The 24,534-nt window shown below is 42.9% G+C and overlaps 1 protein-coding gene and 1 pseudogene across 15 annotated transcripts; both read right to left on the bottom strand.

Annotated features, from left to right (window-relative positions):
• Window positions 1-2,040: 2,040 nt before the first annotated feature.
• Window positions 2,041-2,588, bottom strand: LOC122755603 (annotated as a pseudogene).
• A 2,152-nt stretch (window positions 2,589-4,740) lies between these two features.
• Window positions 4,741-12,377, bottom strand: PYCR1 (pyrroline-5-carboxylate reductase 1). Of its 15 annotated transcripts, none has more exons than XM_044004236.1 (9): window positions 12,313-12,377; window positions 12,026-12,070; window positions 11,609-11,720; window positions 10,199-10,269; window positions 8,363-8,542; window positions 7,796-8,017; window positions 7,434-7,526; window positions 7,038-7,201; window positions 4,741-5,708 (listed from the first exon to the last, which is right to left on the bottom strand). In XM_044004236.1, the coding sequence occupies exons 3-9, from the start codon at window positions 11,673-11,675 to the stop codon at window positions 5,543-5,545; spliced, it is 963 nt and encodes a 320-aa protein (XP_043860171.1). In that variant the 5' UTR covers window positions 11,676-11,720; window positions 12,026-12,070; window positions 12,313-12,377; the 3' UTR covers window positions 4,741-5,542. The 15 variants fall into 15 exon arrangements, with proteins under 15 accessions (XP_043860171.1, XP_043860162.1, XP_043860161.1 ...); XM_044004227.1 differs by having other exon boundaries at window positions 11,609-11,760; window positions 11,931-12,070; window positions 12,297-12,376; XM_044004226.1 differs by having other exon boundaries at window positions 11,609-11,760; window positions 11,931-12,070; window positions 12,301-12,369.
• Between the last annotated feature and the right edge of the window lie 12,157 nt (window positions 12,378-24,534).

Here is a 24,534-nt window from a genome sequence, read left to right as displayed (position 1 = left end):
CTCCCCTTCCCCCCCCCCCCCGGCAAACAATCAGATATGCCTTATACATGTATGATTATGTAAAACATTACCATATTTGTCATTTTAGACAAGGAAACTTGATTAAAAGAAAAATAAATGAAAGAAAGTGAAAAATAGCACGCTTCAGTCTGTTCCATCAATATCAGTTTTTTCTTTAGAGGTGGATAGTATGTTTCATCAATAGTATTTTAGGATTGTCTTGGATCATTGTATTGAGTCTCTATTTCTATTATATTAATGGGAGAATGGAGACCAGTCAAGACCTCTTCCCCACTGATAAAGGGACTATTGACAAGTTAAGCTAGCATTTTCTTAAGCCCCAGAGGACTTCTGCTCTTCCCAGGAATCTCATTCATTCCCCTCTTAACCCAGATGATCCTGCCAAACACCACACTCCCCCTATCTGTTTGCTCCTTGATTTATCCCACTCTCTCTGGCCAGTTGTTTAGTCCAAGTTGTGACCTTGCCATAGTAGGCTAAGCACACACCCATTGTCTGAGGCTACCAGATAGCATTTTGGGAGCTCCGATAAATGCTGCCTCCTTTCCTTTTGAAAACTAGAGGTTATCACACAAGCCACATGTTCCAAATAACTTCTGGGGCACTCTAACTTGGATGACTAACTAGCAATTACATGGCTTAACCAGACAAATTTGTGAGCCCCAGGGGAAATCTTATAGGATTTGCTTTCTAGAGCTAATCAAGAGAGACAAGCTGGTAGCTTGGGAAACTTTGAAGTCACAGCCAAGCACTGGCCCAATTGAAAAAAAAAAAAGATGATATAAAGGACTAGTCTAGTCCCAAAGATTCTCCTCTACACTAGGGAAATAATTACTCGACATTGAAGTGAACCCTGGGGCAGAGCTGACCTGGCTGATATGCCTTGGCCCCCTAGGACCAGCCAGGTCTTAGGATTCTACCAACCCGTGTCTTCACCTTATCAAGTAGGACCAAAGATTCTTAATCTGCCACTCTTCTCATTCCCTCTGCAAATAAATATTGCCTGACAACACCCTATGCCCACTAAATTTCTTTTTTTCCACCATTTATAAAGGGTGCTCTATTTGCGAAACATTCATTAGAGGCTTTCTAAACATTATTTTGGCTAATGTTGCTATCACACAAACTTGAGGGTCCTGTATAATTGAGTCAGGGGCCTGTCGGGCACAGCTTCCTCCCCCGTTTTTTAAGTCATCCGCCAACAGCATCTCCACCAGACTGGCTTTCATACAATTCAACTCCACCAGCATCTGGGGCGTCAAGTACTTGAGCAGGGTCGGCACTGCAGTCAAGTTTAGTTCTTCTTGAATTCATTGTTGGGATCTTTCCAGTAGGGCCGGTCCCCAGCCTGGCAGTAGATGAACACAGTGTCCTCGGGGATGTGCTTGAGGACCTCCAGGACCACAGGCTCGGCCTCCATGCAGTCTGAGCACCAGCTACGGCCCTCAGCATCCTTATCTCTGGTGAAGTAGGTGAAGATGGTCTTGCCCCTGTGCTGCTCCACTGCCTGGCAGAAGTTGCTGTAGCCCAACATGCGAACCTCCTCATTGTGGGTCAAGAACGGCTCAGCAAACTTGGATTGTCTCTCACTAAATTTCCTTGGGCTACCTTCCCTATCTACCACTCTCTCATACCCATTAACAGCAGTCCCACCCTTTCGTGCCTATGACTCTTCTCTACCTTTATATTGAGCCCCTGAGAACCCTTGTACTATTGTTAATAAACTGCCCTTCATATTAGGCCTATGCTTCTCTAGGAAATTATTTAAATGTTTTAAATTTAATTTTCTATATACCTGTTGTATTCACCTAATAGAATGTAAACTCTTTCAGGGCAGGAACAGTTTTTTGCTTTTTCTTTTTGTTTTTGTTTTTGTGAGACTATGAGAGTTAAGTGATTTGCCAAGGGTCACACAGCTAGTAAGTGTCAAGTGTCTGAGGCCGGATTTGAACTCAGGTACTCCTGAATCCAGGGCCGGTGCTTTATCCACTGTGCCATCTAGCTGCCCCGACAGTTCTATTTTTTTTTTTAGTTGACTCTTTTTATTAACACATATACATTTACTTGTCTTCTGGCTTGTTGAAGCAGTAGGTTAGACAACACTTGCCACAATAATGTCTGTCAAAATGGCTGGCCCTAAAGACTCCAGCACCACATTCATCAGAAGGGCACTCTCGTCGAAGGCGGCTGATCTTGCCATTCTCATCAACCTTATAGTACTTCAGAACAGCAAGCTTAACCTTCTTTCTCTTATGCTTGTTCTTTTTGGGAGTGGTGTAAGACTTCTTCTTTCTCTTCTTGGTACCACCCCTAAGTCTCAGAACAAGATGAAGGGTAGACTCCTTTTGAATGTTGTAATCAGACAAAGTCCATCCATCTTCCAGTTGCTTGCCCGCAAAAATCAATCTTTGCTGATCAGGTGGAATACCTTCCTTATCTCGTATCTTCGCCTTGACATTTTTGATAGTATCAGATGGTTCAACCTCAAGGGTGATGGTCTTCCCTGTCAGGGTCTTCACAAAAATCTACATTGTGCCACTGGGTCCTCCCGTTGATGGCGGATCCAAAAGAGAGCAACAGTTCTATTTTTTAATAGCACCTATTCCTCTGAGCTGTTGTGAGGACCAAATATGCACACTGCATAGCATATAGTAAGTGCTATATAAATGTTAGTTTATATCATTATCATCATCATCACCATCTCCCTAGGACTTACCACAATGTCTAGCACATAGTAGTTCCTTGTTGAATTGAACTGAATTTTGTTTAAAAGACTGTAAAAGGGGCAGCTAGATGGCGCAGTGGATAGAGCACCGGCCCTGGAGTCAGGAGTACCTGAGTTCAAATCCGGCCTCAGACACTTAACACTTACTAGCTGTGTGACCCTGGGCAAGTCACTTAACCCCAAGTGCCTCACTAAAAAAAAAAAAATTATAAAAGACTGTAAAAGAAGGGGCAGCTAAGTGATAGAGTGAATAAAGCACTGGCCCTGGATTCAGGAGGACCTGAGTTCAAATCCAACCTCAGATACTTGACACTTACTAGCTGTGTGACCCTGGGCAAGTTACTTAATCGTCATTGCCCCACAAACAAAACAAAAAAGAAAGAAATTGTAAAAGAAAAATACTGATACAAAAGTAAGGACAAAAAGCTAAACTAGGCATAGACAGTTGCAAATGACAAATTACAAAGTGTATATTTAAAAACCTGGAGGAAAAAAAAAACCTGGGGCCAGAAAGAGCATTTTTTTTTTTTTTGCAGAGATGTGGGTGTAAGTATATCAGAGAATAGATGATGTAAAGAAGTAGGGGACTACAGGTATGAAATGTTGCATGTCAGCTGATTGAAGAGTAAAAACAAAAGCCATTGATAAAACCTTTTCTTTAAAAAAAAATAGAAAGGTTTTTTAAAAAGCCACTCCTACCCGAAAAAGTAACAACAAATGGTCACAAGTCTAAAAAGAGTTCTTAGAAGAACTTAAAAAGGAATTAAAAAATCAAATAAGAGAGATTGAGGAAAAATTAGGAAAAAAAATAAAAGCAATCCAAGGAAATTATGAAAAGAAACTTGTGGCTTGTGATTGTGATGGAATACAACCGTGATATAAGAAATGATGAGCTCCTCCTTGTGGTAGCAAAGAATTGGAAATCAAGGGAATGTCCATCAATTGGGGAATGGCTGAACAAGGAGTGGCATATGAATGTAATGGAATACTATTGTGTTGTAACAAATGATGAGCAGGCTGATTTCAGAAAAACCTGTAAAGACTTGGGTGGACTGATGCTGAGTGAAGTGAGCAGAACCAGGAGAACATTGTACACAGTAACAGCAACATTGTGTGATTATCAACTGTGATAGACTTGGCTCTTCTCACCAGTGTAATGATCCAAGACATTCCAAAGAACTCATGATGGAAAATTTTCTCCATATCCAGAAAAAAGAACTGTGAATTCTGAATGCAGATTGAACCATACTGTTTCTACTTCTTGGTTGTTGGGTTGGTTTTTTTTGAGGTTTTCCCCTTGTTTCTGATTCTTCTTTCACATGACTAATGCAGAAATGTTTAATGTAATTGTACATATATAACCTATATCAGATTCCTTTCTGTCTTGGGGGTGGGGAAAGGAAGGGAGAAAAATTTGGAACTAAAGACCATATGTAAACAAATGTTAAAAACCATCTTTATGGGCAGCTAGGTGGCACAGTGGATAAAGCAGTGGCTCTGAATTCAGGAGGACCTGAGTTCAAATCCAGCCTCAGACACTTGAGACTTTACTAGCTGTGTGACCCTGAGCAAGTCACTTAACCTTCATTGCCCCGCAAAAAAGAAAAAGAAGAAAAAAAACTATCTTTACATGTAACTGGAAAATAATAAAATACTTTTATGATTAAAATTTTTTTAAATGATGAACTCAATGATAGAACAAAGATAGATGCGCAAAATAAGGAAGAATGAAATGAGCAGAACCAAGAGACATTATATATAGTAACAACAGTATTGTTTTAAGAACAAATTTGAGTGACTAAGTCATTATGACTATTATAAATAACCAAATTAACTACAAAGGACATGTAAAGGAAGATGTTATCTGTATCCAGAGAAAGAACTGATAAATAGAAGTACATATAGTATGGTTTTACACACACACACCCCAACACACCCCTCCATATTTGTGTCTAATGGTAGCCATGGGGGGGGGAGAGAGAAAAAAAAGTTTAAAAAGTCACATGATAACTTTATTACATATTTAAAAGGAATAGCAAGTTGTACATAATAGGTTTGCAGTTTCACTTGAAATCATCACCTTTTTCTAATCTACTCTGTTATGGAAATGCTTGTTTTATTTCTTAAGTTCAGAGTCAGGAATCATGGCTTAGGGCAAGAATTCAGAGCTGTCCCTTCTAAGGCAGAATATACGTATGTGTCCAATTCAGCTACCAGTATTGGACTCGGCACTCTTGGCACCCTCTCCAGGGATGACCAACTTTCAGACAGAGGAAGGGCAGAGGTTGTTTTCATGAGGAAAATGAAAGAAAGGGGCTAAATGACTGAAATCTTATCTTCTTGGGGCAGCTAGGTGCTGCAGTGGATAAAGCACTGGCCCTGGATTCAGGAGGACTTGAGTTCAAACCCAGCCTCAGACACTTGACACTTACTAGCTGTATAACCCTGGGCAAGTCACCTAACCCTCACTGCCCCACAAAAAAACAAAAAAAGAAAGAAAGAAAAGAAAAAAAAAAGGAAGAGAACAAAAATCTTATCTTCTACATTGGATTTTTCAGAAGCTGTAAGTCTTAAGGAAATCTTATGCATTTTAAGAGAAAGAGGAGCAAGCTTGACCTTTCTAGTTGGCAGAAGAAAGTCCCCATGCTGACCTCTGTAGGAAAGAGCCCTGAGGTATCCACATTTGTGGAACTTGGGCTTCCTGATATTCAATCAAGGGCTGTTAGCACCACATAGAGATGCTTTCTCCTGTGTGTCTGGGAGCAGAGATCAGAGGGAAGAGAGAGAGGGGATTCCTCAGTCTTGCTTGCCTCCAGGGGCCTGGCTGTTAGCTACTAGCTTGGTGAGATGGGAGGATGACTTCAGGGATGCTGTAGGAGAGTCCAGCTTCACTTTATCCAGCAGAGTTTTCTTGATAGCAGCTGGAGAGATTTTCTCTTTGTCAGCCATGGACTGAAGCTCTCTGCCGAGTACATATCAAAAAGGGTTAGAAGTGGGGCAGCTAGGTGGTACAGTGGATAAAGCACTGGCCTTGGATTCAGGAGGACCTGAGTTCAAATCCAGCCTCAGACAATGACACTTACTAACTGTGTGACCCTGGGCAAGTCACTTAACCCTCACTGCCCCTCAAAACAAACAAACAAACAAAAAAAGGGTTAGAAGGAAAGGTTTAGAAAGAAAAGATACTTCTAGATCTGGGATTTCTATTGGTAAGAGGTGGGTGAGCCCATTGGAGCCCTACCTCCAAACTGAAGCCTGGCTGAACTTGACAGACACTGACTAAGGAGAGCACATCCAGGAAAACAATCAGGGGATGTTCCTTTGGGGTCGATACAAGTATTCAAATGGCTATCTTGAGCAAGAGAAATTCAACTTATTCCACAAAGCTCCAGAGGGGCGAATTTAGATGAATGGGTAGAGGTGAGAAGCAGAAAGATTTCTGAATCATAAAAATAAGAGCTTTTTGACAGTTAGTTGTAGATATTCAAGCAGAAATTATCTATCTAATATTATATGTATATTTTATATATATATATTACCTTGTTTGGGCTGTGGTAGAGGGAATTTACATTTCATGTTCAGTTAGCCTAAGTGACTTGACCAAGGTCATACAGTTAATAAATACTGGGGTTAGATTTTGAATGAAGATCTTTCAACTCCAAATCCAGTATTCTTTCAAATGTACCATCTTGCTCCATGACCAAGAGCAGCAGTTCTTAACCTTTTTTGTGTCATGGACCCCTCTGACAGTTTGGTAAAGTCTGCAGACCCCTTCTCAGAATATTTTTAAATGTATAAAATAAAATCATAGGATTACAAAGGAAAACAATTATGTAGACATAATTTTTTTTTAATCATAGGGAAGATAGGTGGTGCAGTGAATAAAGCACCAGCCCTGGATTCAGGAGGACCTAAGTTCAAATCCGGCCTCAGACACTTGACGCTTACTAGCTATGTGACCCTTGGCAAGTCACTTAACCTTCATTGACCCACCCCACCCCCCAAAAATGGAGGGAAAACCATAGACCCCCATCATAGACCACCTGAAATCTAACTGTCAACCCCCAGGTTAAGAACACCTGATCCATAGAAAATTACCAAAAGTTTGTAGGGGAGTAGTAGCAAAGCAGAACAAGGAACAGACAAACTATTCAAATAAATAAGTGAGGTGTCATTTTTCCTTTCTGCCACATTTGTCTAATCTGGATTGTTACTGATTAGGCTTCTAGAGGGTAGGTTGGGACCAGAAACCTTGAAGAAAATGGAGAGGGAAGAAGGAGAGGGAGCCTACCGGGTACGGATGCAGGAAGCCTCCACAGCATTGATGAGGAGGGAGCGGAAGCCACCACTCTCTAAGAAGTGCAAGGCATGGATGGTTGCTCCCCCAGGGGAGCACACATTGTCCTTGAGCTGTCCAGGGTGCTGTTCAGATTCCAAGAGCATCTTGGCAGCTCCCTGCAGTAGAAGAAAGATGGATAAGAGGAAGGAATATAGTGATATGCTATGAGAGAGTCCTCTGTTCCCTGAATCCATTAGATTCCTACCAAAAAAAAAAAAAAAAAGCATTTAAGGAGTTGCCCCTACCCAACCTTTCCACCAGCCCAGAAATGGAACCTGAAGTTCTAGCCCTAAATCTGAGTGACAGAGCTTCCTTTTGATATGGTCCAAGGGTCAGAAAGATACCAACCAGTAAAGCCTGAGCACCCAGACGGACTGCCAACCGCCGAGGTAGCCCCATCTTCACCCCACCGTCTGCCAATGCATCCAAAGCTGTGAATGCCTATAGGGGAGAGAATTACTGAGCCTTAAGGGGAAAGGGGAAGCCTTGGTATACCTGTCAAAGGGAAGAAGCCCTTGATAACTCTAGTAACTTCATCCTCTCTCCATTGGCACTGTTCACACATCAGGCACTTGCCTAACCTCTTCATTCTTTTTTTTTTTTTTGTAGTGAGGCAATTGGGGTTAAGCGCCACCTAGCTGCCCCTAACCTCTTCATTCTAAATCACTCCCCTCCCTCCCTCCTCCGCCCCCCCCAAACATAAGTCTCACATAGGCAGGCCCACTACCGCTGAGGCCAGTGACAGCATCAATAAGGTCTTCTTCCACCTCGGTGCAGAAACCCACACTGTTCATTAGTTGTTCCAAAAGTTTCCCATCTTCCACTTGGGCATGGGTTCCTGTAGCATAAACTGTGGCACCCTCCCGTACTACCACAGGGGTGTTGGTCATGCAACGGATGACTTTAGGGGCTGGCTGGAAAGCCGTTAGTTTCTGGGGAAAGAAAGTAGATTAAGCTTCCAAAGGACCCTTCAGTGCCATCTACCCTCTTCCACAAATATGGGCCCCTTCTCCAAATCCCTTTGTCCCTACACTACTTTCTCCACTAGTCCCGAAACTCACCAACACCTGGGAACATCCATCTCCCACCCTGGAGGGAAATGCTGAAGGGAGTGGTGCCATTTCGGGGGGGGGGGGTTGGTGGGGCAATGAGTATTAAGTGACTTGTATCTGAGGCTGGATTTGAACTCAGGTCCTCCTGCATCCAGGGCTGGTGCTTTATCCACTGCACCACCTAGCTGCTCCCCTCCCCCACCTAGCTGCCCCCGGGAGTGGTACCTTCTCAATGGAGCTAATTGTGACACCAGCTGCACAGGAGATCACAATATGCCTGGCCTCAAGATCAGCTCCAATCTCATCCAGGATGAAGGGAATGATATGAGGCTTCACAGCCAAGAAAAGTACATCGCTGTGCTGCACTGTCTCCTTGTTGTTGGGGGTCAGGTTGACACCAATCTTCTGCAGAAATTGATAGGAAGATCATGGTTAAGAATATCTTGGTTTGGGGGTGGCTAGGTGGCGCAGTAGATAAAGCACCGGCCCTGGATTCAGGAGTACCTGAGTTCAAATCCGGCCTCAGACACTTGACACTTACTAGCTGTGTGACCCTGGGCAAGTCACTTAACCCCATTGCCCCGCAAAAAAACAAAACAAAACAAAACAAAAACAAAGAATATCTTGGTTTGGGCAAGTCACTTAACCCTGACTGCCTCACTAAACAAAACAAAACAAAACAAAACAAAAAGAACATCTTCGTTAAGAACACTGAGGGCTGGAAGATGGTGGAGGAAAAGCAGGGAGTTCTCGAACTCATGACACGATCACTCCAAAAACCATCCAAATAACGCCATAGGAAAAGGCCCGGAGCAGCAAGAACACTGAGGGCCAGGTTGTCAGGCTTCAGAGCTTCCCTAGGGAATAACTAGATTATCAGCCAGATCCCTGTTCACAGCTATACCCCAGTCACTGTCACTGCTCTCCCCCTAAGCTTTTCTGTCCCTCTGTAAACCCTGTTATTCTACAAATGTTTCTGTCACTACAGTTATTAGGCAGACAAATAGCTTGAGTTCTGGGGCAAAGGGGAGTAACCCTTCACCCCAGTTCATGAACTCTTTATTTATTGAGCATCTATGTGCACAATCTTGGGCCAGATGCTAGAAAAGAGCTTATGATCATACATACAGTCCTGCAAGGAAGTCTTGGCTTCACAATAGTCCTGCTGGGCAGATGGTAAAAGTATTTTTATCCCCATTTTTCAGACGAGAAACCCAGGGCTTGGAAAGGTTAAAAGACTTGTCCAAAGGCACGTAGTAAATACATTCTGGCACAAAAACCCAGGTTTTCCAACTCCAGAGCCAATGCTCTTCTTTCCACTCCCTCACACTGACCCAAATGCACAGGGATGAAGGAGAAAAGCTAGGCAACAAGTTGGAGAAATATTATGGGGAAACAGGCCAGGGTTTTGCATTTGGCATCAGAAGAACAGAGTACACATTTCTGCTGCCGTGTGGCAGGGCACTTTCCCCACTGTGCCACCCTGTTCACCAAAACACACTGCCTTCAGTATGTAGGTCTGTGGTTTGCCAATGCGTTCCTCATGCTAGCAATCAGTCTTCGTGGTTCCAGTGTTAGACCCACGAACCATATCCTCAGTGCCATCCCTTGGATACAGATACTCAGTATCCCGCCAACTGAACCCCCAGTTAACTTCTTCCAAACCTTAATAATAATAGTCTGGGAAAGGGGGAGGGCATCTAGAAGGGGGTAGAGGAAGAATATGTGGTCTCCTGTTCTTAGATCGAAAGAAGGGTAGTTTTCAAATACATTCACACTGAGATGTCCCCACAAGTCAGACTTGCCTGGCTGATGACCTGGCCTGGGTGGGAAGTCAGTAGTTTAAAGACTCTGTATCAGAGGAGGGAGAAGCTCAGGTAGTTTTCTCCTTTGAACTCTGCTCCCAGGTCTGAGAAGCTAGGCTAGAACCACTCACACATACAAAGACACAAACCTGGACTATCAGCCAATGGATTCAGTTTGGTTTGGGAAGCCAAAACTCCGCTCCATAGACTCTAACACTTTCCTCCCTCCCACCTATACTCCATCCCCTCTACTTACTCGGAGTGCAGAGACTGTGGCCAGGTCCATATCTGGTGAGCTGGCTATTATCTTGTGGGCGGCCAGGATGCCTAGTGAGGGAGGCAAGCTTGTTTCAATTCAAGGCCAATGCTCCCCAGAGTCTTCTACCAGGAACCTCTACTCCCCATCCCTTATCTTGTACCCTTCATAAAACAACAAAATTAAACTATGGGTCACTTGTCCCGGGGGCTTCTGGAGCATCTAGAAAAATCAGAGTTGAGACCTACTTCAGATTCAAGTTCAAACACTGAACAAGCATTGACACCCTGTAGAACCAGAGGGTGCTTGACAAAGAGGATAAAGGACCAGTTTTGGAGCAAGGGAAATCTGAGTTCAGGTCCTTCCTCTACGTAACACATATGAGCTGTGTGGCCACAGGCAAATCACATAACCTCTCAGTGACACAGGCAACTTTCTTTCTTTCAGCAATAGGGGCTAAGTGACTTGCCTATGGATCACACAGCTAGTAAATATCTGAGGTCAAATTTGAACTCAGGTCCTCCTGTCTCCAAGGTCAGTTCTCTGTCCACTGTGCCACCTAGCTGCCCCCCACAGGCAACTTTCTAAGATCTTATGTAAGTTACAGACCAATTGCTGATATGGAGTGGGTTTCTATCCAGGTTGTACTTCACTGGACTGAAATCCAGATTGGGGGGGGAACAACTATACCTATAGATATCTAATGAAATCTATGCCAATAAAAATATCTATATAGAGAGGTATATAGATAGAGGTATATATATTTTTACCCATTTGGCTCAGGCTCCTTTACCATTAGACTTTAGGCTACCTATAGATATCTAATGAAATCTATATCTATAAAAATATCTATAGAGAGAGGTATATATATTTTTACCTATTTTTACTTATGGCCCAGATCGATCGATCGATCGATCGATATCTCTCTCTCTCTCTCTCTCTCTCTCTCTCTCTCTCTCTCTCTTTCCCTTTCTCCCTCCCTCTCCCTCTGTCTCTCATTCACTCACTCTCACTCTCTGGATCAGATACCGAGTTTTTAATAAGCAATTTCTTTTCCCTGTCCCATTACTTATCAATCAGTCAATAATATTGACCATGTGCCTGGTACTGTTTGGGGTCCAAATAAAATTTTTTTAAAAGAAAAGAAACAATCCCTACTCACAGTGAGCTTGCATTCTAATGGGGGATACAAGGACATATAAAAATATATAAGCATAAATATAAAGTTAATAAATGTACACACAAAGTAGTAAAATACACGTTAGGGGGAAGGGAAGGCACTAGTAGGTGGGGGGTGGGGTGGAGAACTAGGACAAGGCATTTAAGGCAACTAAGCCCAGCCAACTCAGACCCCAAACTTTAGCTCAGCTGGGGAGCGGCCAGCCTATCTTCTAGGCCCCCAGTTCCTACCTGCAGATGTGAAGCCTTTAGCCAGAGCAAATGCCAGCTGGCCAGCTCCAATGAAGCCCACACTCATGATTCCAGAGGCTCGGCTCAGCCAGCAGAACGAAAACAGCTGGAACTGGATAGGAAGGGGAAAAACTTCCACTACACAGAAGTGGCTGGATTGAGTTGAAAAGCACAAGGGAAAAAAGTACAGCTACAGGCCAGAGCAACTCCTCCTATCTACCCATTCCTATACCCAGCCCCCCGGGGGAGGAGCCCGCCCACTGCCCTCCTTTTCATGTCTAGCTCCAGTTGGCTCAGGCTCCTTTACCATTAGGCTACCCACCTGATGGCTTCATCTCTCCATGATCCCTTTCCCCCCGACCTTCCCCCTTCGGAAGAGTGAGGTCCCCCAGATTGGCTCCTTAGAGGAATGCTCACCCAAGGGAACGAGGCGGCGTCCGTTTCTTCACTAGAACAATCAAACTGGGGGCAGAAAAGGAAAGAGAGAGGTGAAGGAGGGAAGTGGCATCTCCCAGTTACAGGAGATAATGCGAGTGGGGCGGAGCTGGGATGATGGGGAAGGAAAGCTTTTCTTGTGGGAAGCAGTACCACACCCCCTCCCGACAGCAGGCCTTCCCAGCCTAACGGCACCCACCTCCTCTGCAGCGGCCCCTTTCCCCGGTCCTCATCCCCGCCCTCTCCCAGTTACCTACAACAGGACAAACCAACAGAAAAGAAATACAGCCCAGGTCCACGTGTCAACCCCTAGGTCCCCCAAGCTCCGTCCCCAGTCTACGCTGACTCAGCCAATCCGAGGCCGAAGAGCCACGTCATGACCAATCACAGGGCGGGGCTGGATGCCGGGGTGTGTGATTGCATCATTCGCTTCATCTTCAGCCTGCTACTCTATACCTGACAATACTGAACTGAAGAATCCAAACTTGGCGTTTTGGGGTCCAGGACTCCAAATGGGACCTCATGACTAAGCTAAATACACACCTGGTCGCTGTGTCTTGGGCCAGAGGACTTAGGTTCATACCCCTACTCTGATGCTGGCTACTGTGAGACGGTGGACAAGTTATTTAACCTCTCTAGACCTCAGTTTCTTCATTTGTAAAATGAGGACTGGATGGCCGATTCCTTCCAGCTCTGAATCCTGAAGAAAGGTGGCATAATATACAGGAAAGAGCCCCTAGGTGGGTGTCAGGAGGCTGGGACTCCAGGGTCTATTAAAGAATAGTATGATTTGGGGCGGCTAGGTGGCGCAGTGGATAAAGCACCAGCCCTGGATTCAGGAGTACCTGAGTTCAAATCTGTCCTCAGACACTTGACACTTACTAGTCACTGGGCAAGTCACTTAACCCCAATTGCCTCATCAATCAATCAATAAATAAAAATAGTATGATTTGAAGCAAGTGCAAGTCTTAATTTTCAATTTAGTAAACAGTGCTAGGCACTGTGCTAGCCCTGGGGATATAAATAGGAAGGAAGGAAGGAAGGAAGGAAGGAAGGAAGGAAGGAAGGAAAGAAAGATGGGAGGAGAAAAAGGAGAGAGGGAGGGAAGAAAGAAGAAAAGGAAGAAAAGAAAGGAGGAAGAAAAGAAAGGGAGGGAGGGAGGGAAGAAAGAAGAAAGGAAGAAAAGAAAGGAGGGAGGAAGGAAGGAAGGAAAAACAGTCTCCACCCCTAAGAAACTTACAATCTAATGGGGCAAAACAACACACAAAAGGAAAGGGTTGGGGGGTAGCTAGGTGGCACAGTGGATAAAGCACCAGCCCTGGATTCAGGAGGACCTGAGTTCAAATATGACCTCAGACACTTAACACTTACTAGCTGTGTGACCCTGGGCAAGTCACTTAACCCCCATTGCCCTGCAAAAAAAAAAAAAGAAAAAAAAAAGGAAAGGGTTGTGGGAAGGGGAGGGGATGATGTTTGGTATAGTGAAACCAAGCAGAACCGTTGATAGAGAATGGAGAGTTCTGAAAAGTTCCCAGTGCTCTGTAAGTATCCCTTCTCACCTGGCTTTGGAACCCCTCTGACCTTTCCACCAAGCCCTACTGCTAAATGCCTTTTCACACCCTTCCAGCTCTAAATCTATGACCCTATGAGATCACTTAACAGTTAACCTTTAGGCCTCAATTTTCTCTTCTGTAGTTAGGTTGGACTAGGTCCGGGATGGGTTCTTAACTTTTTGTGTGTGTCATGTATCCCTCTGGCAGTTTGGTGAACCCTATGGATCCCTTCTCAGAAGGATGTTTGTAAATTCATAAAATACATAGGGTTACAAAGGGAATTTGTTCAACTGAAATGAAGTTTTCAAAATATGAGAGAAAGAGGGAGGAAGAGCTAGAGTGAGAGCGAGAGAGCGAGAGAGTGAGAGAGAGCGAGAGAGAGCGAGAGCGAGAGCGAGAGCGAGAGCGAGAGCGAGAGCGAGAGCGAGAGCGAGAGAGAGAGAGAGAGAGAGAGAGAGAGAGAGAGAAAGTCCATGGACCTCAGATTAAAAACTCCTGGGCAAGATGATCTCTTGGGTCCCTTTGATCACTATTGTAGTAAGAATGAAGGGGTGCAGCTAGGTGGCACAGTGGATAGAGCACTGGCCCTGTAGTCAGGAGTACCTCAGTTCAAATCCGGCCTCAGACACTTAACACTTACTAGCTGTGTGACCTTGGGTAAGTCACTTAACCCCAATTGCCTCACTAAAAAATAAAAGAATGAAGGGCTCTGGGGCAGCTAGGCAGTGCAGTGGATAAAGCATAGACCCTTGATTCAGAAGGACCTGAGTTCAAATATGACCTCAGATACTTGACACTAGCTGTGTGACCCATGGCAATTCACTTAACCCCAATTGCCTCACAAAGAAAGAAAGAAGAAAAAAAGTACAAAAAAAAAAAAAGATTAACAAAAATGAAGGGCTCTAAATGCCAGTCAGTCAAAAAAAACCCAAGCCAATCTTTATTAAGTACCTACTATGTGCCAAGTACTGTGCTAAGTGTCAGGGATATAAATATGAAAAAAAGACAGGCCCTGTCCTCAAGGTGCTTATGGTATATTGGTGGAAGAAAACACACAAAAGGAAGCTGGAAAATTGCAAGGGGGTGGGAAGAGGAGGGAGGTGTGAAAAGGCATTTAGCAGTAGGGCTTGGTGGAAAGGTCAGAGGGGTTCCAAAGCCAGGTGAGAAGTGAGTTCTGTTCTGAACTTCCTCCTTAAAAAGAGGTTTTGGATGGTAGAAGAACAAAGGTATCTTGCAGGATGATGAGACTTACCCAGTGATGAACTTCCTGAGGCATGATGGGAAAGTCACTGGAGTCCCAAAGTAATGCAGCCAGGTGAGAAATGAGAGGCCAGAAACCCGTTTACATCTGTTATTGTTGTTATTCATTCATCTCAGTCATGTCCAACTCTCCATGACCCCATCTGGGTTTTCTTTCTTTTTTTTTTTTTTAAGTGAGGCAATTGAGGTTAAGTGACTTGCCCAGGGTCACACAGCTAGTAAGTGTTACGTGTCTGAGGCCAGATTTGAACTCAGGTACTCCTGACTCCAGGGTTGGTGCTCTATCCACTGCACCACCTAGCTGCCCCCATCTGGGTTTTCTTGCAAAGATACTGGAGTGGTTTGCTATTTCCTTCTCCAGCTCATTTTACAGATGAGGAAACTGAGGCAAACAGGATTAAGTGACTTACCCAGGGTCACACAGTTAGGAAGAGTCTTAGGACAGATTTGAACTCAGGTCTTCCTGACTCTAGGCCCAGCTTTCTATCTGTAGCTGCCCTTTATATCTGATCCTATGAGAAATCAGTTAGGGAGCCACTGGGTTTTACTGAGTGATGTAATCAGACCTGTGGTTTTAGGAAAATCACTTTGGTAGATGTGGAGGATAGAATGGAGAGGGAGAGATTTGAGACAGAGAGAGAACTTAGGAGGTATTTCAATAGTCCAAGCCAGAAGAGATGAGGGTCTAAACAAGATGGTGGCTGAGTGAGTAGAAAAAAAGAAGGAGTTGTAAGAGATCTTGTGGAGATAGAACTGACAGGATTTGGTGGCTGACTGGAAATGTGAGGGTTCATTGGTTGGTTGGTTGTTGTCCTTTGTACTTGAAGATACAATGTCATTTTGGTCCTCTTTGAGTACAAAGGACAATGAGCAACCAACAGGTAATACCACACCTTAAGCTCCACTATCCTACTTCCACTCTACCATAGGCATCAGTAAAGGACTTTAGTGGAGGTCAGGAGGTTAAATAATAATGATTATTACTAGTTATCTTCCGAACGTCCCTATTTCTATGAATAGCACTACCATCTTTCTAGTCACCCAAATTCAAACAGGCAGAACCAGTGGTAGAACCTTCTGAGCTCATATTGGTCTGAGCAGCCATAGTCAGACACACATTGTCATCCATGGCTTCTCAAGGGGAGCTCAAGGTCTGTTACTAGGTGTTGGACTGTATGTCTATAGCAAGTTTGGAGAGGTTCATCACCAGATAGGCAGAAGAATGAGAACTTTGGGGTCACAGCTACCTTGACGATATGTTTTGAGTTAATGGAGGAAGTACCTATATCACTCCTTCAAGTACTAAAGCCATTCTAATTCATCCCTTCACTCATTCATAAAAATGTACTGGTATGGATTTGAACTAAACAGTGTGGTATGATGGCTGGAGGGATAGCTGTCTAGTCAAGAATCAACCAATCAAACCATAAGTATTGATTAAAGACCTACTATGTTCCAGGATCTAATTGTTTTTTCAGAGAAGTTTCTGAAGTCCTCTCCTAAGAGGGAAGAGAGTGGTAATAGTGGCTTGAGAAAAGGCATAGAATAGCTGCTGTGCTCATAGAGATAGTCAGGAGAATAAAAGATCAGTGTGTAGCAGTGGGGGCCCAAATGAGACTGGAAAACAAATTTGTGGTGGACCAAGTCAGCATAGGTATATGACCTTCTCAAGCATCCTTTAGTGGCTTGTGAGTAGAAGCAGAGAAGACAGATATGATGGGGGCAATCCAAGGCTGAAATCTATAAAGGGTTGTGCAATAGCAGGACAAGGGTCTAAGGTATTTAAGGGCAAAGGATAGTTTAAAGTTGAACTGGTTAACTAAAATTGAACTGGTCAAGATTTTTGAAGGGAAGAAAGTAAAGCCAGAGTGATGGAAGAGGCTAAAAGGGTTAACAGATAACCTATCAACTGTAGTTAAAAGGGGTTAACAGATAACCTAAAAGGGTTCACAGAGAAACTAAGGTTTGTGTTCTTATCAACAGTACTGTAACCTAGAGGGTTGAAGTCCCTGTCAACTAATACAATCAACAGAGACAATAACCAGGGACCATTAACCATTAATAGCCTATTCTATTCCTAGATGACAGGACACCTAGAAACCAGATCTTAAGTGAAGAGATATCATAAACAAAGAGACCCCCTGGGTCTGACAAGTTTAAGCATATCTTTAGGAACATGTGCAGAGAAGGCCAAATGTGTCCTTAAATTCACCTTATGACATGTAAACCACAAAAACACACCTCCAAGGAAAAAGGTACCCTCCTTGTGGGTCGTCTTAGGACCCCAGGAAATCCAAATTAAGATAAAATCTCCCATGAACCTCCCACAAGGAGGAGATTAAGATAATGAGGAAATAACCTACTTTTTCTCACTATAAATATAACCATTTTCCTCCTCCTATTCGAGACACCTTTGGGTGCTCTCCCACAGTATTTTCTTTTTTCTTTTTCTCTCTTTTTTTGGGGGTGGGGTGGGGCAATGAGGGTTAAGTGACTTGCCCAGGGTCACATAACTAGTAAGTGTCAAATGTCTGAGACTGGATTTGAACTCAGGTCCTCCTGAATCCAGTGCCGGGTTCATCACAGTATTTTAATAAAACTTGGGAAACTGAGTTACTGAATCTTTGGGCTTTGGAAAGCAAGTGGAGTGAATGCAAGTTGTAATGAAAACAGAGAATGGATTCAGGAGGGATGAAGCATGAAGAGATCTGGAAGAAAAGGGGATTATTGTCAGAAGACTTTCAGAGCTATAGATTGTGAAGGGGAAACACTTGTAGGTCATGGTGAGATTTTTTTTGTTGTTGTTATTCAGTCGTTTTTCAGTCATGTGCAACTCTTTGTGACCCTATTTGGGGTTTTCTTGGCAAAGATATTGAAATAGTTTGCCAATTTCCTTCTCCAGTTTGATGTAGGACGCAAAAAAGGGATTAATAGAAAAACCTAAGGTCCAAGCTCTAATTCAGATATGAGCTCTAAAAGGGATTCAGACCCTAGTTAATGGATAACTTACAAATCAGGATGCTAGGTTATGGCACCCACAGTGATTAGTACCCATAACAGGACCATAAAGGGTCAGGTCATATAACAATAAGACACAAGACAGGGTATAGGAATTCTAATGAAAAATTAAAATGTTTTGAAACTAAGCATGGGAATCAGAAAGAGACATTCACAGAAAAGGTCAAATTTGTCCCCAGATTCACCTTATGCCATAAAACACACCCTCACTGAAAAAGGTACCTGCCTTGGGGGTTGGCTTAGGACCCCAAGAACTCCAAATTAGGATAAACCCTTCCCTGTACCTCCCTAAGGTGGAGATTATTATAATGAGACTGATAATCAATTTATCCATACTATAAATATAACTGCCTTTCCTTTCCTTATTTGAGAGATACCTTTCCACTATTCTGGTTCTCTCCCTGTGGTCACTCATGGTATTGCAATAAAACTTGGGAAACTGAGTCACTGAGTCTTGTAATTCTTTTGGGACAACTCATGATCAATTTGACCCTAAATTCCAACCCACATCAAGTTAATTTTACTGATGAGGAAAGTGAGGTAAACAAGGTTAAATAACTTGCTCATGTTCATACAGTTAAGTGTCTGAGGCCACATTTGAACTCAGGAAGACTCATCTTGCTGACTTCCAGGCCTGGCACTTTATCTACTATGCCATTTAGCTGCCCTGCTAATAATAATGACTAAGGGTATGAAAGTGTATAAGGTTGAGGTGCAGTGACAGCACAAATAATTGGAATTGGAGACATTGATAAATTGAGAAGCAAGGGTCATCAATATTTAAGTTGAAGTCCACATATATAAGCACTATTTGGGGTAGAAAGGAACCATGTTGTGGGAATGCAGTGGAACCCCAAGAAGCCTAAAAATCCCAGTCCCCAAGGGATCCTTGAACTTCCCTGTGGGAGGGGCAGCTCTGTCTCCCACCTCAGGAATGGGTGTTGCCCTGTACACAGAGAAGCAATACCAAGGTCTGCAAAATGATATGCAAGATATGAATGGATGCTGCACATCCATTATTCTAAAATCGCCTCCCTGTTGTTCCTGTTGTTTGTATTTCCTCCCAGGGCTTGGTAATTCCCTTCCCTTTCTTTGTTTTGTAAAGATACAAAAGACCAGGTCTTCTCTTACTCCTTTGGGACAGTTCTCCATAGTGATCTGTCCCCCAGCCATATATTCTTCTTTTTTTTTTTTTTTTGTGGGCCATGAGGGCCAAGTGATTTGCCCAGGGTCACATAGCTAGTAAGTGTCAAGTGTCTGAGACCACATTTGAACTCAGGTCCTCCAGAATCCAGGCTTGGTGCTTTATCCACTGCACCACCTAGCTGCCCCTGCCATATATTATTCTTAATAAATCTCTTTATTTTACAAGATTTGTGATGAGTCTCCAATTCTTTGGGTGAGCTAGCCCCACCTGCTCCCCATTCATGTCACAAGTCTCCCCAACAATGTGACAAATACTGAACTCTTTGGCAAAGGAGAGAGAATAACTTGGAGGCTAGTAAAAGTCATGAAGATCTGAATATGGTGAACAAACACATATCTAGCACAGTAGTTAGCCAGGCACTGGGAGGTTAAGGCCACAGAGCCTGGCAACGTGTCAATGATCACCATCTTTGATCTTGGCTCTAGATTCATTGTTGGCAGCCTTGGGACTGCCTCTCCGTAGAGGAACTAGGCTCCCCAACACTTCAATTCCACCATCTCCCACTTCAGTTTCCTGAGGAATAATTTTATTAATAATGTTTTTTTGCTCCAGTCTAAGGATTCTCTTTAAGAATCAAGTTTCTAAGGGGCAGCTAGGTGGTGCAGTGGATAGAGCACCGACCCTGGATTCAGGAGGACCTGAGTTCAAATCCACCTCAGACACTTGACACTTACTAGCTGTGTGACCCTGGGCAAGTCACTTAACCCCAATTGCCTCACCAAAAAAAAAAAAAAAATATATATATATATATATATATATATATATATATATATATATATATATATATATATATATATAAAGTTTCTGGTTGGTAAATTTTGAGGCCAGACTCATAATTACTAAAAGGATCACCAACCTAGAAGTTTGGAGCAATCTCTAGAATGAGAAACAAGTCTCATTTTTGTGCCTGTGATGTGGGATGGATTTAGGGTCAAATTGATAGTGAGTCGTCCCAAAAGAATTACAAGACTCAGTGACTCAGTTTCCCAACTGTGAGAAAATGGGTAGTTGCAATCATACTCCTCCTGACCAGTTTGTAGGACAAAGGTCTCAGATCCCCTCCTCCCCCTCAGGCTAACAAAATCACATGGTTCAAGGAGCCCTGGTCTCAATAAGGTCCACTCCAGAGTTGTGTCCATATAAGGAAGCATAAAGTGTTCCGATTAGCTAGTTTTTGCCATAGATTATAACTCCAAATTAGGATAAACCCTCCCCTGAAACACCCCAAGGTGGAGAATATTAAAATGAGAAGGACAGGCCTTCCCCTGTACCTCCCCAAGGTGGAGATTATTATAATGAGACTGAAAATCAATTTATCCATACTATAAATATAAATATAACTGTCTTTCCTTTCCTTATTGGAGAGATACCTTTCCACTATTCTGGTTCTCTCTCTGTGGTCACTCATGGTATTGCAATAAAACTTGGGAAACTGAGTCACTGAGTCTTGTAATTCTTTTGGGACGACTCACTATCAATTTGGCCCCAAATTCCATCCCACATCACTATGATTCCACCTGGGCAGATATGAACCAGCTTTTTCATGCCTGCTTGCTCAATGAAGTCAGGTAAAGAGAGGGAAAAGAGGCATGGTCTCCAAATATGGATCCTGGACAAGATCAGAACCTTGTTCAAACCTGACAATAATTAGTCATTGCAATTTTGGTGGTCTGACCTAAGAAAACAGACTGGGGAAAGTGAAATAAATGCAAGCAGGAAAGGAATAAATTACTTAGATTTTCTAAAACAGGGATTCTTAATGGGGTGGGTTTTTTAATCATGGATCCCTTTTGGTTTGATGTTTTTAATGATGTTAAATGTTTTATAATGTTTTTAAATGAATAAAAAATTTTAAAACCATAGTATTACAGAGGGAGTTAATTATATTGAAATAAAGATGTAATTACCCCCCCCCAACCCCCCTTCTAAGCTCAGACATCTATCCAGGTGGTCTAAAGGAAATTTTTGAAAGACATTCTGGCATCAATGAATGAGCCAGTCAACAATGCCAGGGAACTGGTGGTGGCTGCTTTGGTCCCAAACTGGGTGGTATTAGTATTGGGTGGCCCTCCAAGAGTCTGTAAGAATTATTAGCAATAGCAGACTATTGTCTTTTTTTATAAGAACAAGAAAGAGATGCCTTTTGGGCAAAATTAATGTCTCTTCACCTTCTGAGCCTCCCATCTATCTGGTTTACAGTCTAACTGGGGGAAAAAACTAAAATTGGTGCCAGAAACAGGACCACAGGCAGTTCATCTCCTTATCCCTGCCCCCCCAAACATATGATTATATTTTTGTTACCCAAGCATATACTTACATTTTTGTTGCAATAAAAGGAGTGCCCTCCACTCACCATTTCTCTCACACGTGAGGCAAATTCACCTCCTCCTGAAAACTTCTCTTGTTAGCTCAGCCTGAGAGATTTGTCATTGACTCATTTTTTGCCAATTGATCAAACCAGCCCATGTGTACAATATTCAGTTAATGGCACATTGTGTTTTTTTGTTTCGTTTTGGTTTTGGTGAGGCATTTGGGGTTAAGTGACTTGCTCAGGGTCACACAGCTAGTGTCAAGTGGCTGAGGCCGGATTTGAACTCAGGTCCTCCTGACTCCAGGGCTGGTGCTCTATCCACTGCACCACCTAGCTGCCCCCCAGATTGTACCATACTATTTCTACTTTTTTTGTTTTTCTTTTTTGAGGTTTTTTCCCCTTTTGTCCTGATTCTTCTTTCATAGCATGACTAATGCAGAAATATGTTTAATGTGATTGTACATATATAACCTATATCAGATTGCTTGCTGTCTTGGGGAGAGGGAAGGGAGGGGAGGGAGGGGAAAAATTTGGAACTAGAAATCTTATAAAAACAAATGTCAAAAACTATCTCTACATGTAAGTAGAAAATAATAAAATACTTTTATGATAAAAAAGATAATGACAATGTCATAGACTAGGCATAAGAGGTTGCAAGAAAGGTTATATTATTAAATAAATGCTTTGAGTATGAAAAAAATATTCAGTTGATGGCTCTGAAATTGCCTTCCTGATAGATATGGAATTTACTACTCTGCTCTCAAAAGGCCAGGTTTCCCTGACTCCTAACCAGATAGCTCCCCATCCAGTTATTGAACCCCTATTTCTGTCCAGTATGCCTTTCGGTCAGCTGTACTCTACTGTAACTTGTTGGGAAGAAACCTCCATTGCAGGCTGAAATATATTGTCCTCCAGACAGTTTTTCTTCATGCTTCAGCAGAGAATGAATATGTTGTTTTGGCTTGTTTTCAGAGTAGCCATCTCCACCTTCTGCAACCTCTGATATATGGAGGTCACCTCTTAAACAAGATCCATCCTGCTTGTGGGCCCAGCATACTGATGAGGTTGGGTGTATTTTAAGAGCAGAGCCAGTTAAGATTCATTTGAATACTCCAAAACTTTGTGCTGGGTTTGCTAGTGTAAAGTTGCTATCTAGCTATACTGTCTAAAAATCTAATGAGTGGTCGCCAATAAATTAGAAGCTTTAGCAAGAGTTTAGACTGTGTTTTTTTGGGGGGGGGTTAAGTGACTTGCCCAGGGTCACACAGCTAGTAAGTGTCAAGCATCTGAGGCTGGATTTGAACTCAGGTACTCCTGACTCCAGGGCCAGTGCTCTATCCACTGCGCCACCTAGCTGCCCCAAGAGTTTAGACTTTTAAGTATTTATTAAAGAGCATTAAGATCTAATGATCAGAAAGAAAAGTAAAAATCTAACTATTTCAAAGAGACCCCATCATCCGACCTGCCATGGCAAGGTCAGGAACCAAAAGGACCCAAAGCTTCCTTCTTCCTCCAGAAGCCTCTTATCTAACCCGGAAACATCAAATGTCACTTCCTGACGCCAAGGAACTGACCTCCCAAGCCACATGGCTTGCCCTCAGATGCCTTCTCCTCATGGCAGAGCTTTCCTACAGTAACTCTCCAGCAGGTGACGTCACTCCAATTGTTACACTAGTCTCTCTGTCTAGATGCAAAGGATGACTTCAGAAGGGTATTATAATTCGACAATATTTCTTATGACATCCCTCTACTACCTGTTAAGAAACCTGGGAAAGGTCATTTATCAATTTCTCCAATTGCTATAGGGCAGTAAATATTGCAGTTTTGCCTGTCTTCACAGTTATCTCAAACTCGACCGTAATATTGAGCATGTCTGCCCCTAACTGTGAATATAGCACCCCACTATACCCAGATATATGATAGAAGGGCCCATCTTCCTCATTTCATAGTGGGTGTAGGTAGCCTCTGACTGCATCCTGTTGTCCAGTGGTGATTATTTTAATTGGTAGGGAGCCAGAACTCTGTGAATATACCAAAGAGACAATCCTTACCCCTCAGGCCTCTTCTGTCTGGCTTCAAAGTGTAAAGATCAATAATCAATCAATCAACATTTATTAAGTGCCTGCTATGTGTCAGGCACCACGCTAAGTCGTGGGGATACAAAAAGAAGCAAAAGATTGTCCCTAGCCTCAAGGAGTTTATAATCTAATGGGATCTTAGAGTCAAATGGTAATTTTAATCTAAAGATAACTCTCTGAGCACCAAAGGGACAGTGGGAAGAATGCCCTACCCACTATGAGACTGTAAGTCATGAGATCATGGATGGCCTCTTTGAGCCTGGGTCTGGGATAGGACTGTCTCCTATTTGTGTCTTTTTTCCTTTAGTACTGGGGCCTTATAAGATATAGTCAGCATCTCCCTTTTTCCTGGCACCTGAGCAGCAGAGTACTATCTACAGGAGTAGTTGTGGCAGAAATCTAGAGGCTGACCAGCCAAGAAGGAAAGCATCACTTACAGAGAGACAGCATATGGGATGAAAGTCAACTTAGTGGGGCAGCTAGGTGGCACAGTGGATAGAGCACTGGCCCTGGATTCAGGAGGACCTGAGTTCAAATCCGGCCTCAGACACTTAACACTAGCTGTGTGACCCTGGGCAAGTCACTTAGCCGCAGTTGCCTCACACACACACACAAAAATCAATGTCAAAGTCAACTTAGTGTAGATTAGGTTGTATTCAGTAGAAGTGAAAGTCTCCCAGCCAATCGTGCTTGGTTGACTGATCTTTATCTATAAGTTTAGATATAGATATATAGATATCACATATACTCACACATATACACTCACACATATACGTATACAGGTTAAATATGCATGTGTATATATATGTGTATGCTTGTATGTATATGTTTATACACATACACACAGATACACATATGGTTGTAGATTTGTATTCTGCCTTATTTTCTATCCCTATTTATCCTGACAGTTGATATCAATTTGTTTTCACCTCATAAGGGCTGCAATATATGGATTAGTCTGCACCAAGATTACATAGAAAATTCTTCTCTGTTTTTACAGTTATTTAAGAAATATGGGGCAGCTAGGTGGCACATTGGATAGAGCACTGTTCGTGAAGTCAGGA

Source organism: Dromiciops gliroides, chromosome 4, assembly GCF_019393635.1.
Source record: "Dromiciops gliroides isolate mDroGli1 chromosome 4, mDroGli1.pri, whole genome shotgun sequence".
Classification (NCBI taxonomy): domain Eukaryota; kingdom Metazoa; phylum Chordata; class Mammalia; order Microbiotheria; family Microbiotheriidae; genus Dromiciops; species Dromiciops gliroides.
Note: the sequence above shows the minus strand (reverse complement) of the source record. Positions and strands in the feature narration are given on the sequence as shown.